The sequence below is a fragment of the Barbus barbus genome (assembly GCF_936440315.1).
Source record: "Barbus barbus genome assembly, chromosome: 26".
Classification (NCBI taxonomy): domain Eukaryota; kingdom Metazoa; phylum Chordata; class Actinopteri; order Cypriniformes; family Cyprinidae; genus Barbus; species Barbus barbus.
In genome coordinates, this window is record NC_136754.1 from 26,550,305 (window position 1) to 26,575,645 (window position 25,341).

Genomic DNA, 25,341 nt, shown 5'->3' on the forward strand with positions numbered 1-25,341 from the left:
ATAGGAGATAAGGAGGTTAATGAGGACTGAGAATGGAGGCGGTGAATGCAGACGAGTTCACGGTGGAGGCAGTGGAGAGGGTGAGTAGTGTGTGACTCACAGAAGCCCTCCACCATTTGTGTTTGAGAGGACTTGACTAATAACACAACATTATAGCTTCCACCTAAATGTTATATAGCCTATACTTTAGTTGCTGCAAGTGGTCATCATTTAGTTTTTCACTATTGCAGTTCCTGGGGTCTGAGTGACCTTAGTAGTAGCTCATTAAACCTTAACATCAAAGCATCAGGCTGAAACTTTAACATTTCTTTTCTAATTTTATTAGTGCTTATTAAACAATTTACTACGTAATAACACACAAAGGCCCCAGATATAAAACATAAAAAAATGCAATGCTAATATTATTTTACTGGAGATACACTCGTGTTATTTTATTTTTAATAATTATTTATTTGTTCCACAATGTGCTTTTGCCCAAACAAAAACCACACTGCTAGAATATTAACCAGTCAAATTACCTTTTTTTTTTTTTTCAATAAATAATAATATATATATATATATTTTTTTTTTAAGCATACTGGGTTTTGATTGGGCCGGATAAATTTATTAAAATCATTTAAAAAGAATACAAGATATTTTCAAATTGCTATTATTATTTTGACATATATATCAATAAGGTGTGAGTAAAATTTTAAAATAACAAACAGATTAAATTGTATTATCTGGGTCATGTTGAAATAGCAGTAAGTTCATTTTCAGAAGTATTTTTCTGTTATGTTTTAAGGCTTGAGTGGCAACTGACACACCAGAATAAAACGAAAATACAATAGGGATTTAAAATGCCTTTGTTTTAGAGTTAAAAGCCGTTAACCAAACCACTCAACCAACAGGTGAAAATCACAACATTACAGAATCAAAACATTATCTGAAAATCTGACAATAAATAAATAAGAACGAAAAAAAGGTACAAAGAACTAGAATCATTGTGAACAATATAATTGAAATAACAATAATGGATAAATATAAAACTGTTTATTTAAAGATGTTGATGAGGAAGAGAGAGAGAGAAACCATTTATTGTACATTTATTGAGAAATATGCATATGTATAGCATAGGGAAAGAACTCTTTTAATAATTTTGATTGGTGGCATTCTTTGATTGGTGCATTATGGGTAATGTAGTTTTCACCAATAATTTGGCTGTTGAATATGATAATTAAAAAAACAAGTTGAAATAATGCTTGCCAATGGCTTTAACAGAAGTATACCAGCTGTGTAACTCATGATGCTCTGTCTTTAAAGGTCAACTGAACAAGTAACATTAAAAATAAGTTCCCCTATGGAGAAAATAAATTGTAGTTTTACTTTTCCACTCTATTACTATATAAGGAAAATAAGATGACTGCAACACTGTATTGACCAATCAGAAGCCAGGACTAAACGATCAGGTTTTTTTACTTTTTCAAAGGTTTTGGAATATCTTATGTCACGCAGAACACTTCTGTCACTGCTTTGTGTTTCATGAAGTGTGTGAATAACAGTTACTTTGTGCCTACAACTAGTGTCTTTCTGAAGAGACACTTAAGGGTGAGAATTATCGCTAACACTTGAGTTGAAAGAAATGTGTGATAGCCATACATTTTAACAAGCCATTTGTCTTTTCTTTAAGAGCAGTTAAATCAAAACTGCCAAGGTTTGGAGATGTTAACCTGAGGTGAGGGCTATAATTCAATAGAAGTAAATTTCATCAGCTCCATTCAGGGCTGCCTTTCATTTGGGCAATGCTGTCCCTGAGGCCTCTATTCCTTCATATTCCCATAATTCCACTAACAGCTGAGTAAAGCCACCCAAGTTTGAAGGTGTTTGGCCTTGTGCACTTCAGAACAATATAGAAGCTTCTGTAAGTGGAAAGTAACTTGATATCTTCAGTAAGCTGTGCTAGTCTAATAATAACTGGCAGCATGTGGGGCATTTGGTGTCTGGTTTATGTTCTGCTTCCTCATTGTGTGCTGTTGTGATTATCAATACATTTTTGGGTGGAAGAATATGGTAATATCAATATGTACATTATGCCAGTCAGAAGATTGATCAGAAGATCACAATATCGGATTTGGATATCGGTCTCGTCTGACCGATATCCGATCCGGCAGAAATTCCAGTATCGGAGCAGATACTGATCCTGAGTATCAGATCGATGCGTCCCTAATGAGGACTGTATGATCTTTGAATAATATCAGTCTTTAAATGCAAGATATTTAGAGTGTACCTAAAGTATACTTGCAAAAGTTCCATTTTAGAACAATCAAATATACTTCAGTGTATCTTTAGTTGGACCTCAGCACAATTACAGTGCATTAAGAACAAAATGAGTTGTTCCAATAGACTTTGCAGGGTATTTTATTAAGTACATAAACATGTAAATGTATTTTATAGTATATTTAGCACAAAATGAATGTATTTTAAATGCATTTTAGTATATTTATTTTTTTATTAGGGAAGGAGGCATTAAATTGACCAAAAGTGACAGTAAAGACATTTCTAAAGTTCTATTAGAACTATTCTATAAGATTTATATTTCAAATAAATGCTGTTTTTGAACTTTCTATTCATCAAAGAATCCTGAGAAATATATGTAATGGTTTCTACAAAAATATTAAGAAACAAAAACTGTGACACTGAAGACAAACGTAACGGCTGCTGAAAATGTACAAATAAATGCAGCCTTCGGTGAAAAAACGTTTGTCATAAATGTCTTTGCTGTTACTTTTTGGTAAATTTAATGTGTTCTTACTGAATAAAAGTATTAATTAAAAAAATATAATAAAACTTATTAAATCTATGTATATGAACTGTGGTAAAATCTGTTTGAAGACTGGAATAATGGCTGCAAAAAAATCAGCTTTGCAATCACATGAATAAATTATATTTTAAAACATTTACATATTAATATATAATATTTAATACAATTAAAACTGTTCTTTTAAACTATAAAAATGACTATTTTTACTGTATTTTGTATTGTTGTTGTTTTTTTTCAAATGCAGCGCTGGTGAGTATTAGAGACTTATTTGTTAATGATTTCATCCTTTTGACAAGTAGTGTAATTATAATAGAATCAGTCTTTGGTCTTTCCTAATGTTCTGTAGGCTCTTCAGCAGCTCTACTATGACCCTGATATGGACAAGAAGAATGTGGCCCAGAAGTGGCTCACACAAGCCCAGGCATCACCACAAGCATGGCACTTCTGCTGGGCTTTGCTCCGGCCAGACAAAGTAAGCAGTGGGTTCGACTACACCACACTTTAAAGTGTATACATTTCACTGCATTACATTCATAGTTCTTACTTATTCGGTTTCACATTAGGTTCCTGAGATCCAGTTGTTTGGGGCAAGCACATTACATGCTAAAATCTCCCGCCACTGGTCCGACCTCCCGCCGGGTCAGTTAGACTCGCTCCGCTCGCAGCTCATCACCAAGGTTGGACAGTTTGCATCGGGGCCCAAGATGGTGCTGACGAGGCTCTGTATCGCTCTGACCTCTTTGGTTCTTCACATCTTACCCGAAACGTGGCCGACGGCAGTTCCAGATCTTCTGTGTGCCTTCCAGACTGGAGTGAGTGTGACAGAAGCTGACGGTCAAGCCCCGATACTTCGCGCTTCACGCTCTGGCTGTGGACTGGAGCTCGGTCTGCTCCCTGCTCCAGCAGTTACTGCAGCGGCCGGATGCACCCTGTCCGGTCAGAGAGCGGTGGTGAGGTGCGTGTCCTCCTGGCTCACACTGGACATTGCTTTAAAAGACAGCGAGGGGTTGCTGGAGAGCTGCTTCACCCTGCTGAAGGAGTCTGAGCTGTTTGACACAACTGTAGAGACCATCATCAGCATCATCTCACAGCCTGACTGTCAGAGGTGAGAGAGACAGCTGTTTGTACTGTTAAAACACACACTAGTTCCTGTCCAGGTATTAATAGCTCTGTCTGTTTTCCTGAGCATCACATTATTTCCTTTCTCTTGCCACATCATTTTATATTTTATGACATTTACATTTAGTCATTTAGCAGATGCTTTTATCCAAAGCAACTTACAAATGAGGACAATGGAAGCAAACAAAACCAACAAAAGAGCAATGCTACGCAAGTGCTATAACAAGTCTCAAATTTCTAACAAACTGAATGTGTTATAAATACAATGTAAACAGGTTTAAATATTTGTTTCAGTCTCATGCATTTTAACTAACTGAATATTGCTTGTTTCACAACTGGCCATATTTTAACCATGTTCATACTTTTTGACTGAATAAATGTAGTTGTTTTTCAAAATTCACAACAAATTTATGCTGATTTGCAGATTTAAGCAGTTTGAATTAATACATTTAGAATATGATTATTTAAATAAAAAATTTAAAAAAGTTCATAATAATATATGCCATGATTTTGAGTGCAGAAATCTTACCTGTCTCATTTATTTATGACTGACAAATATGCATCACATTTTAGCATGTTTATTAGTTTATGTTAAAACTGTGTAATCCAAATGGATTTAAATTTCATATGCAATTCAAATACATAAATCTTAAAATTAAGCTTAAATATAATGTGTATTATCAGACAGACAGGTAGTGTTTATGGACGGTACAAAAAATAAATAAATAAAAAATAATAAAAAAAGAAATGTATCCTAAAAAATGTACAATTCAAATGAATTGATTCTGTTCATAAATATTATTTAATATTGATGAAGTAACCCAAATACATCAGCTAGATAGATAAATCAGCTAGAAATGTCTCTTTAAGGAAACAGTTGCAGGTAACTATATTTGACCATTTATATATATATATATATATATATATATATAGGGGAATGTTTGCTGTATAATTGATAGATAACTGAATAACTGTATTATACAACATTTTAACATATTCTGGAAAAGTGTGGGATCCAAAACTGATAAGGTGGTAACTGTTTTCATATTAAGGAGAAAAATGAAAAATTATAAATCTACACCTGTATATTGCTTTATTACATAATAAAGAAAATTCATATTCCTTTCAAAATGTGCCACAGAAAAAAATCATTCAGACAAAATCCCTGTAGTTGGTGTATGCTTTTCAAGAAAATTTTATGCAAAAACAAAACAATGAAATATCTAATATTGGCTGATAATTTGGGGGAAAAAATGGATAACTGATTACATTTTCCCTTATGCAAGAAAACTAATTGTAAGTAATTGAATTGAAACTAATTATCATTCAAGAAAACTTCTGTCAGTGCAAAACTTGTTTCACAGAAGGTTGTGTATGAAATATTCATCTTTATAGTCTATGTGTTTGTGCGTGTGGAGGTTTGCAGACAGTCTGCTGAAGGTTGTTCCTCAGGTGCTGGGTCTTCAGGAGCAGCTAAAAAAGGCGGTGCAGGATGGAGACATGGAGACATCTCACGGAATCTGTCGTATTGCTGTAGCTCTGGGAGAAATGCACTGCAGGTTGGACATAATGATCTATATGCATCATCAATCTCCCATTAATAATATATCTTATATGACCTCAGATGACCTGGGTCTATAAGAAGACCAATTCATCATCTGACTGCCCTTGTCTGTTTGGTGAAAGCTCTTTTCCCTCGTTCTGTCCCTCTCAACTCCCCAGGACTCTTCTGGAGCAGGTGGATCACTGGCAGGGCTTTCAGGCTCTAGTGAGCATGACTATGTCCTGCACAGGTACACCTGGACACTATCCTGTGGATGAGACCTCCAGCTCGCTCACGCTCACATTCTGGTACACCCTACAGGTATAAGTCCACCTCGAAAAATCACTCACATTTGATGCCAACTGGTGTTGCGTTGACTTACTAGAGCAGATATGATGTTTTGAGTGCTGGTGCTGTCGTATTGGCTATTTATTTCAGGATGATATAACGTCATTGGATGCTGAGAGGCAGACGCTCTATCTACAAATCTACAGGCCTGTGTACTTTCAGCTGGTGGATGTGCTGCTGCAGAAGGCCTGTTTCCCCAGAGATGAGGACTATGCCACGTGGTCCGCAGATGACAAAGAGCAGTTCAGGACCTATAGGTTAAACAAAATTTTAAAGAACTGCGCAGTTAACGCTAACCCATTATACATAGGGTCAATAATCAACAAGGAACAAAACAAGCAGTGAGAGACAAGATGCGAACACTATAAATTGTCTAAATAAAACTTTACACAGACAAGGTTAATAAAACAACTAAAAACGGTTTTGTAGCTCTAATAATGCACTTATGTAATTATTTAATTTATAATTTTTATATACAGTATACTTATCATAAACTGAATAATTAATTTAAGTGATTGTATAAAACTATATGTTTCACATTTCTGCTTTTAAATTCTCATAAATTTGGCCCCATTTACTTCCATTAAGTAAGTGCCTTTCCTTGAGATATATTTTGAAATATAATTGAAAATATGCAAAAATATCCCAAAATATGTTGCTCTTGTAGACTTTAAAATATATTCTGCAGTTAATTATATAGTTTTAGTTAATTATATTTCCTCATATATTTTTTAAAATTTTATTACATTTGATCTAATAATGTCTAAACATTTTTGTATTGTCAAAAATAAATTTAAAAAATAATACATTTTGAATTTACTCAAAATATGTTTTTAAGACTGGAAACTGATTTGTATATTTTGTAACATATATTGGCATTGTTGGTATATTTTCAATTAAATGTAATGTAATTGGGAAAAAAAAGTTGTATATATTTTATTTATCAGTGCATTTTTTTTACAGTGTGTTAAATTATACAACAAAGGTTAATACTTAAATATAAGGGTTTGTTCTTTGATTCTCTGGCAAACAGCATTAATATTTCAAGGCAGTCTGCTTAAAAAGAGCAGCATGTGCACACTTCTACAAAATTATTATTATTTTTTTCTCCATTCAGTCTTCATTTATTTTTCATTTGTATCATAATGCAATAATAAGCATGTTTAATTGGATTTGAGGGTTGACATCTCGGATACTCTGATGTATGTGTATGAGCTGCTGGGCCCAGAGCTCCTCAGAAACCTGTATGATAAACTAGGCACACTGCTGACGGACACAACACACCCCTCCTCATGGCAAGTCAGTCCTAATGTTACACTGGCTTATTAATACAGTGTATATGTCATGAATTATATTAAACAACAATATCTCTGTGTCATCTCCCTCTCTTTTTTGGAGGATATAGAGGCTCTGTTGTTTGGGTTTCAGTCCATTGCTGATACTGTAGATGTCAGTTACTCAGACGTTATTCCAGGACTGATCGGTCTGATTCCTCTCATCACAGCAAACAATGTTCAGCTGGCTGAAACCATCATGTTCACCATAGGTACACTCATTCATTTCTAAACATAGCTTGCAAGTGTATTCTACAAATCAGGTCTTAAAATGTCTTAATTCGGCCTTAAAAAATCTTAAATTCATAAAGTCATGTAATTAAATGTTTCAGTACAAATGTGACCCTGGACCACAAAACGAATAAGACTTCATTTGTCAAAATTGAGATTTATACATGCTGAAAGCTGAATAAATAAGCTTTCCATTGATGTATGGTTTGTTAGGACAATATTTGGCCGAGATACAACTATTTGAAAATCTGGAATCTGAGGGTGCAAAAAAAAATCTAAATATTAAGAAAATCGCCTTTAAATTTGTCCAAATGAAGTTCTTAGCAATGCATATTACTAATCAAAAATGAAGTTTTGATATATTTACAGTAGGAAATTTACAAAATATCTTCATGGAACATGATCTTTACTTAATATCCTAATGATTTTTGGCATTAAAAAAAAATTGATGATTTTGAATGTATCTTTGGCTATTGCTACAAATATACCCCAGCGACTTAAGACTGGTTTTGTGGTCCAGGGTCACAAATATCTTATTATCTTATTATATCAAGATACATTTACTTGAGATTCTTGAAACTCACTACATTTCGATCAATTTCTAATAAAACAAGACTTCATTTTGTTTCTCAAGTAAAGAATCTTAAGACATTTGCACGAGAAAACAAGACTAAAGTACTGATGAAAAACCTATTTTCACGTTAAAGTTGTATTTTCAAACTTTGAAGCATTGCTAATACAAGGCATTTACATTTAGAGACCGTACTGATGTATTGTGTTCTAAACCAGTAGGCTACACATTCAGACAATAAATCTACAGATTTTTAGATAACACTTTACAATAAAGTTCTATACATCATATTTCTAATGCACAAGGTGCCATAAACTTTTAGTTCCTCTTCAGGAACTCGAGCTGCGTCAGGAGACGCTTTGGGGAACGCCTACAGCGTAACCGGCTCTGAATACCAATGAAATCTGTCCAAAGGATGGGAGGGACTTCACGGGCGAGGTGACGTAATGACCAGCTGGTATAAAAGCACGTGCGGTGAAACCGGCGTCAGCTTTTTGTCATTCAGCAAGCGCTCTGTGTTTCTGTCAGTCTTATTTGCTGTTGTCTGTCTTTAGCTATGGCTAAGAAGAGCCAGTTTAAGGCTTGGATTATGGGAGAAGCGCAATACGAGCTGTGTGTTCCTCCCTGCAGAAGTTGTTTGTGTATGCAGGGGATACACACAGCTTGTGTGTGTTTGGCATTCCCCGCGGCGCTGCCCGCTTCCGCTGAGGAAAGTCACCATATAAAAAGTCACCATGTTTTTACTTAGATTGAGAAAAACGTTGAAACAATGAAATCAGTCAAAAATTGAAATGCTTATAAGGGCTAATAGATCATTAGTTCATTTAAAAAAGTTTATTGTGTATTTTTCATCTGTATTTATTTGAATGCACTGGACATGAGCTGCTGCTCATGTTTAGTAGTCATATCTCAGTAGGACTGACTGTCAGGTGTGGGCAGAGGACAGGACAGGACAGGACAGGACAGGACAGGACAGGACAGGACAGGACAGGACAGGACAGGACAGGACAGGACAGGACAGGACAGGACAGGACAGGACAGGACAGGACAGGACAGGACAGGACAGGACAGGACAGGGTGACAACGAACTCGCACAGGACTGCAAACACAAGGAGATTATAAAGGGAGCAAATGAGGAGGGTAACGAGATAACACAGGTGGGGCAAATTAACCAATAATCAGGAAACAAGGAGGGTGGAGTCAAGACAATTGACATGAGAGCACATGGCACATAGAACTAAACAAGACAAGCCATGTGCTCACACAAAACAAAAACACAAGCACATGGTCAGCAAAACAAAATCACTAGCCATGTGAAAAACAGGACACGAACACGCAGCTAATGAGAAGACTCATAAGCCGCGTGTTAAAAAAAAACACAAACATGACTCAAGACTCAAACTCCAATCAGCTATTGTTGATTAACAAGCATGTTTGAATCAAACAGACCTGTAAAATGAACACCCAACAGCTGTTCTGGGTGTTTCTCAGGTGGTGGATGTCCTGCAGCAGGCCTCTGATCCCTCTGATCCAGACCATTCTCAACAAATGGCTGAATGAACCGGAGGTGGTCGAGGTCAGTGTTCGTGAACGTGTGTGTGTTTGTGGGAGTACAGTATATGAATGATTTGATTTTCCCTCGCCTCATCTCAGGCGGTGTGTGCTGTGTTTGAGAAATCACTGAAGACCCTTCTCCATGACTTTGCACCGCTGGTGACTCAGCTCTCTGAGCTCATTGGTCAGATGTTCAGCGCTTACCCACAAGCCTCGGCTTTAGACCTCATACGACAAGTAATGACGTAACGTATAATTAGCTTGATGATAAGACGAGTATCATGAATATTGTTTGTTTATTCTTTTCATGTTTCCCTCTAGTTAGTTCACATTTTTGGCTGTGAGAAGGATTTCTTTTTTCCAATCATTGCTCTGTTGGAGCTGCTTACCAACATCACCATGTCCATTTTTCAGCTGGGTAAGAGATTAGAATGAGTCGCTATCAACATATCAACAATGAGCTCTGTCAGGGTCTGAATTTAAAGGGATCAGTCAATTCAGATGCTTAGCAAAAGTGCATTAAGGGGATAGTTATCTCCAGATGAAAAATCATTTTATCATATCGTTCCACACCGGTATGATTTGCTTCCCCAAACATATTTTGAAACATATCAAAAGTGTTTTTTGTCTGTACAATGAAAATAAATGGGGTCCAGTATTGTTTTGGACATTGTATGCACAGAAACAGTTGAAAGACATTCCACAGAAGAAAGAAAGTCATACAGGTTTGGAACGAAGTGAAGATGAGTAACTGATGACAGAATATTCATATTTTAAAGTTATATTAATTCACTTTTTTCCACTGTAAAATATTTTACCCTTAAAGAACTGAATAGTACTTTTAACAAATATTATTAAAATTGTGTACACGAGTGGCCTAGAAAAAGCATGGTGGCTGCAGTGTTGAGATCATGTGACCAGCATTATATTACTAATACTATTCATTTATCTCAGTAATCGGACTCTTTTGCTGGCTAATGAAACAAAAATATTTTTAACATACACAGTTTTGCAAGCTATAATATTAATGCTTGACTTTACAGTCATTCTTACAAAATGGAAATGTTGTTGTAGGCTCCAGAGATCATCCAGATGTGGTGGAGTCATTTATGCAGCTTCACGCTCAGGTCTGTGGTCTATTTTTACCATAGTGTGCAGACTTTAGATGCTAATCTACATAATTTGCATATATTTACATAATTACATATTTTTAAAGAAATGTAATTATTGTTAAAGAAACAACCTCTTCTCATTGTTTTTACTATGTAGAGGTTTCCCATTTTTATTTTTTGCTAATATTTTCTCTGATGTCTGCAGGTTTTGAGAAGAAAGTCTGACCTTTATCCTTCAGACCGTCTTGATATCAAAGCTGTTTTCTACTGTGGTGAGCATCAGTAAGTGTATTAACAGCCACAACATTCATTTATTCATCCATTAATTAACTGTCTATGTCTATGTAGGAATCTTGTCCTTCAAATTTCCTGAAACTCCAACGCTGAAAGCAACGTGTCTGCTATTTGTAAGTACAACACTGAACATGTTCCCAGAAGTGGTTCATCTTCACAGACAGCTGTAGTTGAAAATACCAGAGCTTGTACTGGAATAAACTCTTTCTGTACCATTAGTACTTGTAATATTAGTCACCCTGTACCTTTATGAGTACTGTATACTCCATGAGATGCTCTCTTGATGCTCCTGCACAGACGGAGCTGATCTCTCATTGTGAGGATATTCCTGCTGTGAGGGAGGTGCTACAGGAGGACGGCAAGCTGCTGCTTCAGACCCTACTAGAGGTCAGATATTTCCACATAAGTACTGTTTTCATCAGCGGTTCAGTCATATATAGAAACCAGTGGTTTCAGACAGACTATCTGTGTATTAGCGGTTGGGATTTCTCAGTCACTCTTTCTTCAATTTATATTGTTCCACCAGTAGGTGGCGACAAGTGACTTTTATTCAGTCACTGAATAATTTATTCAACCTATTCATTCAAATACTCATTCAATACTCTATCATTCCTTTAACCTATTTTTTCAATCACACTGATTCACTTAGTATGGAAACAAGTGACTTTTTGAGTGAGCCATTGAATCATTCACTCAACTAATTCATTCAAAAACACATATTCATGGAGCAATGAAACAAGTGATTGAGTCACTGAATTATTTACAACAAAAATACTGATTAATGAAGAAATTAAATACCTAAACAATATTATTTTATTTCCAAGTAACTTCATTGGCAGTGCAAAAAAGTGTCTAAAATGTAACTCGCAGAAATTCAGTCCATTTTCTTATACATCACTTGTGTATATTCAGTGCAGTAATTTTAATTGTGTGTAAAATTATTGGGAGTGGGAGTGTTTTAGGAACATTTACTTCATACAGGAATATGTAGCTAAAAAAATACTAGATATATATTGAGCATGTAAGGACCAATTTCACTGTGAATGCAGGCCATTGGGGGTCAGTCTCCACGCAGTCTGGCAGAGCACTTTGCAGAAGTCTTGTTTTCAGTGAGTCATAACTGTCCCAGCATGCTGTCTGTGTGGCTGAGAGAGGCTCTTCTGCCCCCTGGCTTCCCCAGCTCACATCTCACCACTGAGCACAAAGAACACTTCTGCCAACAGATCCTCAGGTAGAACCATGACAATAACATTAATACCAGAAATCCACCCAGAAACTCTGAGTCTGCACTTTATTAAAATTTGTTTCTTCTTTTCAACTGTTCACACAGGGAACAGGTGAGTAAGCGACGGATGAAGGACATTGTGAAAGAGTTTGCTTTGTTGAGTCGAGGACTACAAGGTACAGAGTATGCAGCGAACTACTAAAAACACTCTCCATACAAGATTCAGCATCATCATTGCTTTAGTATTGTGGGGTCAAAAGATCCAGTGCACTGTTTTGAATACAATCAAGCCATATTATTTATGGGATATGATTGAAAGTGACGTGACCCATACTCAGAATTCGTGCTCTGCATTTAACCCATCCAAAGTGCATACACACAGCAGTGAACACACACACCCAGAGCCATTTATGCTGCAGCACCCGGGGAGCAGTTGCGAGTTCGGTGCCTTGCTCAAGGCAACCTCAGTCGTGGTAATGAAGGTGGAAGAGAGCGCTGTAGATTCCCTCCACCTACAATCCCTGCTGGCCCAAGACTCAAACCCACAACTTTTGGATTACAAGTCCAACTCTCTAACCATTAGGCCACAACTTTGCACGATTTGCAAAAGCAATCTTTGAAAAGCAATGATTGAAATAATTGGATATTATTTTTGTAATCTTATCACATCTTCTGTAAACACCACAACAGCACTTGTGCCACAAAATTTAACCACAAAAAAAACTTTTTTTCTATTAAAACAATCAGAACATCCTTAAAACAAGATACATTTACTCATGACTTGTTTTCAAAGAATGTATCTCTATTTTTTTTGTTCTTATTTGTTTTAGGATAAACCTTGCTAAACGTTAGTTAGGTTATGCAAGTCTTATACATTTGTAGATTTTTATGAATGGTGGTTTTTCCAGTTCTGTGGAAACCTGTGGAGCTTTGCAAGTGGTTTTGTGTGGGTTTTTTCAGTTTTCAGTTAAACGTTAAGCTTTTACATCTTAAATACATCTCATATTTACCATACAAAAAGTTTGAAAGTTGGCTTTGCTAAGATTTTTGTTGTTGTTGTTTTTGAAAGAAGTCTCTTATGCTCACCAAGGTTGCATTTATTTGATCAAAATACAGTAGAACATGAAATATTATTAACATGTAAATAGCTGTTTTCTTTTTTAAATATATTTTAAAATGTAATTTATTCCTGTGCTGGCAAAGCTGAATTTTCAGCATCATTCCTCCAGTCTTCAGTGTCAAATGGACCTTCAGAAATCATTCTAATATACAGATTTGGTGCTTGAGCAACATTTATTATTATCAGTGTTGAAAACCGTTGTGCTGCTTCATATTTTTGTGGAATATTGAATAGAAAGTTCGAAAGAACAGCATTTGCTTAAAAATAGAAATCTTTTGTAATATTAAAACCTTTACTGTCACATTTGATCAATTGAATGCATCCTTGATTAATAAAAGTATTCATTTATTAAAAAAAAAAAAAAACGTACCCCAAACTTTTGAACGGAAGTGTACATACAGTATTGCTAGACATACAGTAAATACATAATTTTGTCCGTTTGTCATAAAAACAGCAGGATTAGTGTTAAGTGTATTTATTTCTCACAGATATCATGATCTGTTTTGATACACACATATAAAATATTGAAATTTCCATAACAAGCCATTTCATTTTGACCTCATGACGGAGGGTCATGATAATGACAATATAGGTCATATAGGTTCATTTCTCTATTAATACTTCTACTTATACAATATCACATCTTTTTAGACATCCACAATGTACAACAAGAAGAACGGATTGAATTTTAACATAAATAACCAGCCCTCATTCCATTTCACAGGATAAAACAGAAATCTGCTGAGTAAAAAAGTGGGAGTGAAGGAAGTGCTGGGGTCTCTCTCTGTCGGAGGGTCTAGAGTTGATGCAAGGACACAGAACAGAGTGAGTTCAAGGCTTTCATTCGTTCACGTGATTGGATTGGTTGCTCTCCTGCTGTGAATTACCGTATCCTGGTGAACAGGTTCAACACTGATTTGGATTCCTGGAGACAGAAGACGAAGAATGTGAAAGAGGTAATGGTGAGATGCAGCACGAGCTGCACGTCCAGATGTAAGACTTCATTCTGACCTTGGTGCAGCGTGTTTTGCTGAAGACATTCCAGAACCTCAGCGTCTCGTCTCCTGCTCCTGTTACGATGGCCTCGCCATCTGGAGACACCGCCTGTACACAACCAGACACATCCTCAGCATACACTCACTTCTCATGTGTGTCTTCACATTATTCAATTACACATCGAAGATTTGATTACTCCTTGTCTTCGCCGGTCATTTGGACTTAATTAAAAATCAGATCCAGAGACAACCGTACCTTATGGAGAGAATATAGCAGTTTACAGCATCCACAGTGTCTCTGAGCTATACAGTGAACTTTCCTACTAGTACACTTGGAAAATGTTCCAATGTTATTCATTTTGATAGAACATAAAACTAAGTGTCCATAATGACAAAAAGGTTGAACTCTTTGTATTTTTGTTGGTTTCATATGGACTGTATGATGGGTGATTCAAAACATTTATGAATCCTTTGTTTTGAATCAGAGGTTCGGAGCTTGTATCAAACTTGGCATGTCATGTGATTTTGAGAAAACAGGGATTCGTAACGTTCATACTTGTTTCAAACTTTGGCTTCGAAACATTTCAAAATTTTGAAGGTTCGCCACTAGATCTGGTGAACCTATAAACGAGTGCCTAATGGTTTTTAACTGATCTCTGGTTAGTTTTATAATGCAGGATCATTTTAATTCTTGAATTTAATTATTTGTAGAATACATTTAATAGGTTACACTTTGAAAACATTTGTAATCAGTTTTTGTTGCAATGACAAGCTCTTCGAAACACTGAATTGTTTTATGAAGCAACTGTTTCAGTTGATTCAGAGCTTCAAAAAGCTTCATTTCGCCCATCACTGGGAATGCTGATTTTAAAATAGTTTATTCAGGAAGTTTAATGGCTCTAAAAATATGTGGTGAAACATTATTTACCTGTAATAACATTTTAAAAAGTTTATGCCAAACTACTCAAAACGGTTTTCTTTTCAAAAATTTTATTCTTTTAACAAATCTTTTTTTCTTCATTATGATATCAGGACAGTTGGCTTACCGTGAGATTTTGATTAATTCAGAAACTATAAACATGCCCATCATAACAAAGTTCAAGTCATGGTATGTATAAACTGCAGTATTTTTGAAATACTCTGAAAAACTCTTACCAAGTAGAGCACTCGGTATGAATGTCCTGTGAGCTTGGCCACCTGGGTGAGTGATGGGTATTTCCACACCAGGATCTGGTTCTGGGAGTAGCCGTGTGTGCTGACCTGGTGCACATCAATGGTGAAAGTCATTATGGGAAAAAGCATTTGATTTGACTGAGTGTATGTGCTTGTCTTACCAGCTCGTTGGCGTGTTTGGACCAGGCCAGGTTGCAGACCTGTGAGCCGGTGTCGGTGCTCTGCAACGCCTGTCCGGTCAGAGTGTTCCAGAAGCGAAGGCAGCGGTCCGCCGTTCCCCCTCCGGAGGCCAGCAAGCCGTGCTGGTGAGGAGACCAGGCGATGGCCTTCACAGCGGCCAGATGATCGCTGTACTGCTGCACAGGGAGCAGACTGGAGCTGTTCCACACCAGTAACTAACCACAACAGACAAAAACACACCAGGAGTGTCATGCTATTTAGACCCATTTTTAATTAGTTCTTTTTCCATTTGTTTTGCACTCATGCTAGAAAAAAACTATTGGACTTAATTGGGTTCTTATCAACAAAACTGAAATCAGTACTCTAAAATCATCTGTGTACATTCTGTTGATTCATTTTTTTATTTAATATTGAAAGCAGAAATGTTTATTCATGTTCTTAACCTGAACCTAAAAATAAAAAATATCAAGCCAAATTTGGCCAGTTTACACTAGATACAGTGTCTTTCTATACTATTCTGAGTTATATAGTGAGCTTTCCTATTGGTATACTTGGGAAATGTTAACTGTTATTGGATTTGATAAAAGTGTCCACAATAACAAAAAGTGGACTGGAGTGGTGTGGATTACTGTGATGCTTTTATCAGCTGTTTGGACTCTCATTCTGACGGCACCCATTCACTGCAGAGCATCCACTGGTGAGCAAGTGATGTAATGCTACATTTCTCCAAATCTGTTCCAATGAAGAAACAAAGTCATCTACATCTTGGATGGCCTGAGGAGTAAATTTTTAGTTATTTTCATTATTTCAACTATTCCTTGAAAATATTTTACATTTATTTATTAATATTTGATTTTAAATTTTAGTTTTTTTTTTCTTCGTTATTTCTTTGAAAACTGAAGGTTGCTTTCAATATTAAATCAAAAAAAGAATGAACGCAACACATGGACCATGTTTTTGTTCATGGGCTTGTTCATTTCTTCTGCTAATCAGATCATCCCGTTTATATGACGCTCTAACCTTGTTATCGTTCCCTCCAGAAGCGAGATGCTGGTGGTCAGGTGACCACTTGAGGCCGCACACTTCCTGCCTGTGGCCCTGGAGGCGTCTCTCCACAGGAGGAGGTGTCCTCACGTCCCTCTGCAGGATCACTCTGTCCCGGCTACCCGACGACAGCTGCTCTCCATTCCACGCAAGCGCTCCTGAGAGAGAACAGAGAGGGTGAGACTGAAACTTAGTGAAAACAAATCTGCTAAATTACTCAGAGAGTGATTTAAACCAGCAAACATTTAAAGTGAGTGATTTTAGTGTGACACAAACCTACGCGTGCTGAATGTCCCTCCAAACTGGTTAGCTTCCTCCCTCCAGCTGCGTCCCAAATCTGGACAAATCCTTTATGGGTCCCTACAGCCACCAAACTTCCCTGTGAGAACAACAGAGAAGAAAATAACATCCTGAACAATCACAAATACAATCACAAATTAGAAATCTTCATATAAATAAGAGGTTTGAGCTGACCCTCTCATTCCAACACACTGATGTAACAGAGTCGCCATCCACTGATAAGTCACACAACCGCGTCACCTGTGTAAGTTCACAAGCTCGTTACTGACAGTCACGTCAGATTACAGATCTGTAGCTGTTTGTCCTTATAGTTTGTCTCTTACCTGACTGGTACAGGCACTCCACAGGTAAACACAGGCCCCCAAACCAACACTCAAGAGATTTCCAGCTGACCAATCCACCTGTTCACAAACGTTTATTATATTATATTAGATTATGGAATTTTAAATATTAAAGAAGTGTTACTGTATATATTTTTACATGGTCCTCCGAAATACTTGATTCTACAGTTGAATATTTTTGTGTAATGAGCGCTAGACTGAATAACTGTAAACTTTATAACTGCTGTCCCAGGCAACCAGTTTCTTACAGTCAGCTGGTCATTATCGCAAAAATAAAGTAATAATATGTACTCTCTCTCCATTATTTAATATTTGTAAAAATGTAGATGTGTAAAAATATTTGTAAACGAAGTGTACCAGGTTGAGGTAGAAGTCATCTTGCAACTCTGGGGCATCAAGAACCTTGAATGGGATCTTGGAAATCTTGCGTGCTGGCTTTCGGGGTGAACGCAATAGTTTGTGACTGCAGATGCAAAACAAAACAAAAAAACACAGACATGAATAATATATGGATACAATTAATAATGTACAAAAATGTAATGTTGTTTTTATGTGCGTAGTTAATTGTTTGTTAATGGTGAGAATTGGACTTTAAAATAAAGTGTGACCCTTAATTCATTTTTATAAACAAGTAAATTTATCATGCTTGGTAAAGATGTTTTGCAGTGCACACAATAAATTAACAAATTATCAATTTTATTTTGAATTGTGGCTGAGATTACAGGGAAACGATACCTTTTGTTACTGAGAGGAGAGAGGGAATAGGGGGAGATTTCATTGTCAAAAGGCACTCTCTTTGTGTGGATGGTGTACTGAGAGACAAGAAAAACAAGAGTCTAATACAATATAATAATATCACAATATAGAGAGCTTTGAGTGCTTAGAAAAGCAGAAAAGCGCTATATAAATGTAATGAATTATTATTTTATTAATAAATTGTGAGAGCGAGCTGGTGTGTAAAAGAGCAGAAAACATTAAAGGTGCACTAAGCAATTTTTGTTGCAGCCAATCAGCAGTAAGGGGCGTGTCTTGTAATGATGTAATGAGAGAAAAGAGCACTCAATTTGAGTGTATACAGGATGGATATTAGCAGATCGACTACAGATAGAGAGAATTAAAAAGAAGGGTTACGATCAGGCAAGAGGTAGGACTTCCAGCGGTGGAGAGAACTCAAGGAGCGGGAAGGGCTTGAAGTGGACGCCGAGGTCACGAGGTTTCTTCATGATAGGTGAGTAACGCTGATTTTGCATTGTTTCACGCAACTTATCTGTGTTGGCTTTTATTTGAATATGCTTGTGTGTCATCTTCGCTTGTTTCCGCAATTGTCGTTGCCATGGTTGTGTACGTACGTGTGGGGCAGAGATATCAAAATAGGGGCGAGGTCCTGTTGGGGCATGGGCGTGTTTTAGTTTTGGTGCTTTCAAATATCAACATCATTTGGCAAAAATCGCTTAGTGCACCTTTAAAGGTGCAGTAGGAGATCTCGGAAAATGCTAAGTTTAGCCTGATAGCACTGAAAGCGAATGTCCCATCCTCCCTGCAAATCGCCATCCAAAGCCACGCCTCCTCACGCATCATGTGTCATTCACCGGTGAGAAAACTTTATAGCGCACTTTATAGCAGGAAGATAAGGTTGTAGATGTTTGCCTGCCATTCTCGGTCTGTCTGCATAGCGTACATGAACGCGCTGATGATGTATCCTGTCTGCGCGAACCGAGTTTGCAGAGGTATGCAAATACATATGTTGACAGGCAGGTAGGAAAGCCAATCAAAACGCCTGGTCGAACATTTCTTGGTCCTATGCCTTCCACAGCATATATAAATACATATAAATACATTTAGACCACTTAACTTAATGATTGCTATCGGGATGTGAAGAGACTTTCAACCAGCATAACAAAAAATCTTTCTAAAGGCAATCACCTATTGCACCTTTAAGTTTCTCCAGTGGGCTTTTTATGTGACAGTGAATCTCACATGGATCTGTCATGTAACCCTTACAGGCTCACCCTGAAGAGGCTGTGTGTGTCCTGTGTGAGGATGGTATCACGCCGATCATCTGTGTGTGGATCAGGCACAGTTTCGATTCCTGCTCCCAACAGCTCATTCCTTAGCAGTGCAGCATACGCCACAGCATCTGTAAAACACAACAAAATTTGTTTGGATATTTTTCACTTTAATATTTATATATTTTGCTTTAGTGTGCAAATAAACATTAAACATTCCTTTTTTTCCCTAACAGTCTTTAGCTGAAATAGAAAGCTTTATTAACATTGTAAATGTCTTTAATGCATCCTTGCTGAATAAAAGTATTTTTCTTTCATTTCTTACCAAAGAAAAAAAAACAAACATCTTACTGACCCCGAACTTTTAAATGGTAGCGTATAAAGTTACAAAATCTTTCTATTTCAGATAAATGCTGTTCTTTCGAACTTTCTATTCATCAAAAAACTCTGAAAAGAAATTATACACTACTGTTTTCAACATTAATAATAGTGGTATGTATAAACATTAATAATAATAAAATTCTGTATAAACATTAATAATAATAAAATTCTGTTTTCAACATTAATAATAATAAAATTCTTGAACGGTACACATATATATATATATATATATATATATATATATATATACATATATATATATATATATATATATATATACAGTTGGGCAAAAAAGTATTTAGTCAGCCACCAATTGTGCAAGTTCTCCCACTTAAAAAGATGAGAGAGGCCTGTAATTTTCATCATAGGTACACTTCAACTATGAGAGGCAGAATGGGGGGGGGGGAGAATCCAGGAAATCAAATTGTAGGATTTTTAAAGAATTTATTTGCAAATTATGGTGGAAAATAAGTATTTGGTCACCTACAAACAAGCAAGATTTCTGGCTCTCACAGACCTGTAACTTCTTCTTTAAGAGGCTCCTCTGTCCTCCACTCGTTACCTGTATTAATGGCACCTGTTTGAACTCGTTATCAGTATAAAAGACACCTGTCCACAAAACCTCAAACAGTCACACTCCAAAGTCCACTATGGCCAAGACCAAAGAGCTGTCGAAGGACACCAGAAACAAAATTGTAGACCTGCACCAGGCTGGGAAGACTGAATCTGCAATAGGCAAGCAGCTTGGTGTGAAGAAATCAACTGTGGGAGCAATTATTAGAAAATGGAAGACATACAAGACCACTGATAATTTCCCTCGATCTGGGGCTCCACGCAAGATCTCACCCCGTGGGGTCAAAATGATCACAAGAACGGTGAGCAAAAATCCCAGAACCACACGGGGGGACCTAGTGAATGACCTGCAGAGAGCTGGGACCAAAGTAACGAAGGCTACCATCAGTAACACACTACGCCGCTAGGGACTCAAATCCTGCAGTGCCAGACGTGTCCCCCTGCTTAAGCCAGAACATGTCCGGGCCCGTCTGAAGTTTGCTAGAGAGCATTTGGATGATCCAGAAGAGGATTGGGAGAATGTCATATGGCCAGATGAAACCAAAATATAACTTTTTTTGGTAAAAACTCAACTCGTCGTGTTTGGAGGAGAAAGAATGCTGAGTTGCATCCAAAGAACACCATACCTACTGTGAAGCATGGGGGTGGAAACATCATGCTTTGGGGCTGTTTATCTGCAAAGGGACCAGGACGACTGATCCGTGTAAAGGAAAGAATGAATGGGACCATGTATCGTGAGATTTTGAGTGGAAACCTCCTTCCATCAGCAAGGGCATTGAAGATGAAACGTGGCTGGGTCTTTTAGCATGACAATGATCCCAAACACACCGCCTGGGCAACGAAGGAGTGGCTTCGTAAGAAGCATTTCAAGGTCCTGGAGTGGCCTAGCCAGTCTCCAGATCTCAACCCCATAGAAAATCTTTGGAGGGAGTTGAAAGTCCGTGTTGCCCAGCGACAGCCCCAAAACATCACTGCTCTCGAGGAGATCTGCATGGAGGAATGGGCCAAAATACCAGCAACAGTGTGTGAAAACCTTGTGAAGACTTACAGAAAACGCTTGACCTCTGTCATTGCCAACAAAGGGTATATAACAAAGTATTGAGATGAACTTTTGTTATTGGCCAAATACTTATTTTCCACCATAATTTGCAAATAAATTCTTTAAAAATCCTACAATGTGTTTTCCTGGATTCTTTCCCCCCCATTCTGTCTCTCATAGTTGAAGTGTACCTATGATGAAAATTACAGGCCTCTCTCATCTTTTTAAGTGGGAGAACTTGCACAATTGGTGGCTGACTAAATACTTTTTTGCCCAACTGTGTGTGTATGTGTATATATATATATACTCAAAATGATCAAAAGTAAACACTTATATTGTTAAAGAAATTCTGTTTCAAATCCATGCTGCTCTTCTGAATTTCTATTCATGGAAGAATCCTAAAAGAAGGATCACAGCTTCACCCAGAAAAATCTTACCAACACTAAACATTTGAATGGTGGTGTTTGTATATTTATCTGTTCACTGTGAAAAATTTAAGGCATGTACAAGAAGATGCAGAATGACTTCACCTTTCCCTGTGTCTGTACTAGCATCCTTCGCTCGCTGATTCTGATTGGGTGACCAACAGTTCTCCTGCAAACAAACATACAAAGTGAATTTTTTGTGGTGAAATGACATTAATATACTGGCTTTAATCCCTCATTCTTCTTTACAATGGATGAGTGTAAACACTTCATATGAATGGTAACTCACATTGGCATAGTGGAAGTTTATGCTCCAGTTGCTGCCGGCACGTGTGGGGATGAATCTGTCTCCTGATTTGACAGTAACCGGACTGCACGCTGCATACCCTGACTGCACACACAGCAAAAACAGACAATCACCATATGCAATATGTACATTTCTGCCTCTTTAAAGGGATAGTCCACCTAAAAATGAAACTTCTGTCATCATTTACTCACCCTCATGTCATTCTAAACCTGTATGACTTTTCTCCTTCTGTGGAACACAAAAGATGATATTTTGAAGAATGTTGGTAACCGAACAGTTTTGTATCCCATTAACTTTCATAGTAGTTTTTTGTCCATACTATGGACGTCAGTGGGACTTAAAACCATTACTAACATTCTTCAAAATATCTTCTTCTGTGTTCAACAGAAGGAGAAAAGTCATACGGGTTTGGAACAACTTGAATTAGATCATAGTATACAGTCATGACTAAAAATATCGGCACCCTTGGTAAATATGACCAAAAAAGGCTGTGAAAATTAATCTGCGTTGTTAATCCTTTTGATCTTTTATTTTAAAAGAAAATCACAAAAATCTAACCTTTCATAGGATAATAAGAATTTAAAATGGGGGGAAATATTATGAAATAAATGTTTTTCTCAAATACACGTTGGACACAATTATTGGCACCCCTAGAAATTCTTACGAGTAAAATATCTCTGAAGTATATTCCCATTCATATGCACAATTTTGAGCACTCCAGGGTGATTATGAACATGAAATTATCCAGCCATGGCTTCCTGTTTCACAGAAATATAAATAGGAAGGAAAACAAAGCCCAAATTCCCTTAATCATCCATCACAATGAGAAAAACCAAAGAATATATTTCTGATGTGCAGCAAAAGATAATTGAGCTTCACAAATTAGTGAAGTGGCTTTAAGAAAAGAGCTAGAGTAGTGAAAATTCACATTTCCACCATCAGGGCAATAATTAAGAATTTCCAATCAACATAAAATGTTATGAAACTGCCTGGAAGAGGATGTGTGTCTATATCGTAATTGTGACCAATGTGTATTAGAGAAAAACATTTATTTCATAATGATATTTCCCCCCATTTTACATTCTTAGTCTCCAATGAAAGGTTACATTTTTGTGAATTTTTTAAATAAAAGATCAAAAGGATTAACAATGCATATTAATTTTCACAGCCTTCTTTGTTCATATTTACCAAGGGTGCAGATATTTTTGGCCATGACTGTATAAGTGATCATTGTTTTGTCCCTTACACTATGAGTTGATTTTTTACAATTATTAGGTAATACATAATAAATCTTAATCTAATTATTCAGATTATAATTGTACGTTAGAAATATGGCTATATTTTTTATCCTCACAAAGCTAAACAATGTCAAATGGCCATCAGTTACAAGATAAACTGACATCTAAGGATCTTTTTATGCTTGCCTTGGACGGGTGGCCCTCTGGGACGTTCTGGTGGTTGATTTGCCTTAACAGGCGTCTTTCATAGTCCTGGTCCATTTCTACTGTGATCTACAGTAAGACTCTCTCCCTCAGTCTGCAGATGGGGGTCCTTCAAGGTCTCCCATCCCTACAAAAACAGATGTATCCATGATTGAATAACACTATAACTTACTCATAATATTTGACTTAATATCTGCTCAAGGGACAGCTGTCAGTAGATGTCAAGCCAAAATACCTATAATATTGTCACATGTTGGAACATCTCCCACAAAGTTCTTCCCTTCAGAAAAATGTCTGTCATTTCTATATATTAGTTCATCATCCTTTGATTACCACATGAATTCTATTTTGATTTGTTTTTTCCCAAAATAATAATTCTAACCGGAGTATTATCTGCTAGATAAGTGTAACATTACATTACCCATATTAGAAATCCAAAAGCACACGTTTTATAAGTAATTCATGGTCATTTAAAAAAAAAAAAGACCGAGTGTTAATAGAAGGAGAGCATTGATGCCAGCAGGAGGGTTGTAAACAAGCGCATGTAATCAGTTGCCATGGCAGCTCGCTAGCAGCGCTAAGCTAACGGAAGCTTAACATCCAATAATATGACAGGGTAACAACATTTTTATGAGTTTTATAAATATAGAAGACCTTTAAGCCTCGTATTAGTAAAGAGAATAATCTTACCTTAACCAAGCGCTCAGGAAACCCACATTATACTGACATGTTTGTTCAGCTACGTGCGCAGTGATTTCCTAAACATCTAAGTTCGTGCCTTCAACAGAGTATTAAGGCTGTTTCGGTAACGGGCTGCCAATGTTTAGAGATAACGGTGCGATCATTGAGCAGAGGGCATCAATGTTTATATTCATGTCAAGATGGCGAGAAAATCAGCTGTGAGTGGAAAGAGTGTAATTCCGTTCTCTACCACAAGAGGCGCAGCGTGGCGCTTCAGAGCGGGGATTATCCTGCACTAGAATGTCCAACAGCACCTGATCACTGATCAATCCTTCATGTCTAATGTGTGATTAGTAAACTGTAAACTCATGTGTGATACCTATAGATTTACAATATTATCTCATTTGAATTTTTTATCAATTATAATGCATTAAATCCAAGTCATTTAGATTATAACTTGAATACACTTTTTCTATGATAAACTGGTTTTTAATTTCTGAATTAAAATTATTTTTTATATTATTGTGTTGAACGTAAAGTAAAATAATAATAATAATAATAAAACTAATAATAACAATAATTAAAAAAAAAATTGGAGAAAAAAGTCTTTAATGCTTCATTTGGAATTCTTAAGGATATAGTTTAATATGATCAATATTATGACTACATTACTTATGTACAAACCTGTGTATATTTCAATTAACAATTTTCTTTTGATAGGCCATCATATATGGCCTGGCTGGGCTTCAGAAGTGGTCTCTGCAGGATGCTGAGCAGGCCTTCCTCTCTGGTCTTGATAATCATCACAGGTAAGAGTAGAAAATGGAATTGTTTTTACACAATGTCCAATGTATCCTCTTTTTTTTTTGAGCGTTAACAGTATTTCTGTTAACCTAGCAGTGATTATGTTCTCAATTGACTATTTCAGTGAAGTGGAAGAATTTAATAGGGTGATAGAGAAACAATTGGGAAAAGAGGGGAGAGCATCCAGGTGGTACTGCTGCTGCATACATTAGACAAAGACAATACAAAGACCATGATTTCTTGTTTATTTTACCTGAGTTATTATATTATGCTGCTTAGACCCAATAATTACTCAACATTCCTAGGAACCAGGTTTAATCGCAATAAAGAAAGTAATATTTGGGTGTAATAAAACTTTAAAAAACTCTAATGTAGTTAAAACTGGGTGGAAATACTGCC

The 25,341-nt window shown here is 36.7% G+C and overlaps 1 protein-coding gene and 1 pseudogene across 4 annotated transcripts; one reads left to right on the top strand and one right to left on the bottom strand.

Annotated features, from left to right (window-relative positions):
• Nucleotides 1-14: 14 nt before the first annotated feature.
• LOC306846513 (importin-13-like) lies at nucleotides 15-13,595 on the top strand (annotated as a pseudogene). Its single transcript has 17 exons — nucleotides 15-80; nucleotides 3,147-3,272; nucleotides 3,364-3,905; nucleotides 5,338-5,478; nucleotides 5,642-5,783; nucleotides 5,901-6,067; nucleotides 6,989-7,109; nucleotides 7,209-7,356; nucleotides 9,418-9,522; nucleotides 9,600-9,737; nucleotides 9,822-9,918; nucleotides 10,575-10,627; nucleotides 10,818-10,884; nucleotides 10,961-11,019; nucleotides 11,204-11,293; nucleotides 11,956-12,137; nucleotides 12,237-13,595. The product of its transcript is annotated as an importin-13-like (transcript).
• LOC306845655 (fizzy-related protein homolog) lies at nucleotides 13,409-24,391 on the bottom strand. 3 transcript variants are annotated; one of them, XM_079378567.1, is made up of 16 exons: nucleotides 24,148-24,391; nucleotides 23,440-23,584; nucleotides 21,998-22,099; nucleotides 21,814-21,877; nucleotides 19,294-19,421; nucleotides 18,020-18,096; nucleotides 17,642-17,747; nucleotides 17,267-17,344; nucleotides 17,118-17,183; nucleotides 16,920-17,022; nucleotides 16,620-16,801; nucleotides 15,581-15,814; nucleotides 15,402-15,506; nucleotides 14,263-14,355; nucleotides 14,139-14,176; nucleotides 13,409-14,047 (listed from the first exon to the last, which is right to left on the bottom strand). In XM_079378567.1, exons 2-16 carry the CDS (start codon nucleotides 23,512-23,514, stop codon nucleotides 13,960-13,962), a joined length of 1,539 nt encoding a protein of 512 aa, XP_079234693.1. In that variant the 5' UTR covers nucleotides 23,515-23,584; nucleotides 24,148-24,391; the 3' UTR covers nucleotides 13,409-13,959. The 3 variants fall into 3 exon arrangements, with proteins under 3 accessions (XP_079234693.1, XP_079234694.1, XP_079234695.1); XM_079378568.1 differs by lacking the exon at nucleotides 24,148-24,391 and adding an exon at nucleotides 23,693-24,001 and having other exon boundaries at nucleotides 13,713-14,047; XM_079378569.1 differs by lacking the exon at nucleotides 17,118-17,183 and having other exon boundaries at nucleotides 13,713-14,047.
• Between the last annotated feature and the right edge of the window lie 950 nt (nucleotides 24,392-25,341).

Excerpts from the sequence above, each read along its gene's own strand:
- LOC306845655 (XM_079378567.1), bottom strand. The coding sequence starts at position 23,514 with ATGGACCAGGACTATGAAAGACGCCTGTTAAGGCAAATCAACCACCAG. Across the intron at positions 18,097-19,293 it reads ACACACACAGCCTCTTCAGG|TACACCATCCACACAAAGAG; the intron begins GTGAGCCTGTAA and ends CTTGTCTCTCAG. Across the intron at positions 14,356-15,401 it reads CATACCGAGTGCTCTACTTG|GCGGTGTCTCCAGATGGCGA; the intron begins GTAAGAGTTTTT and ends GGTTGTGTACAG.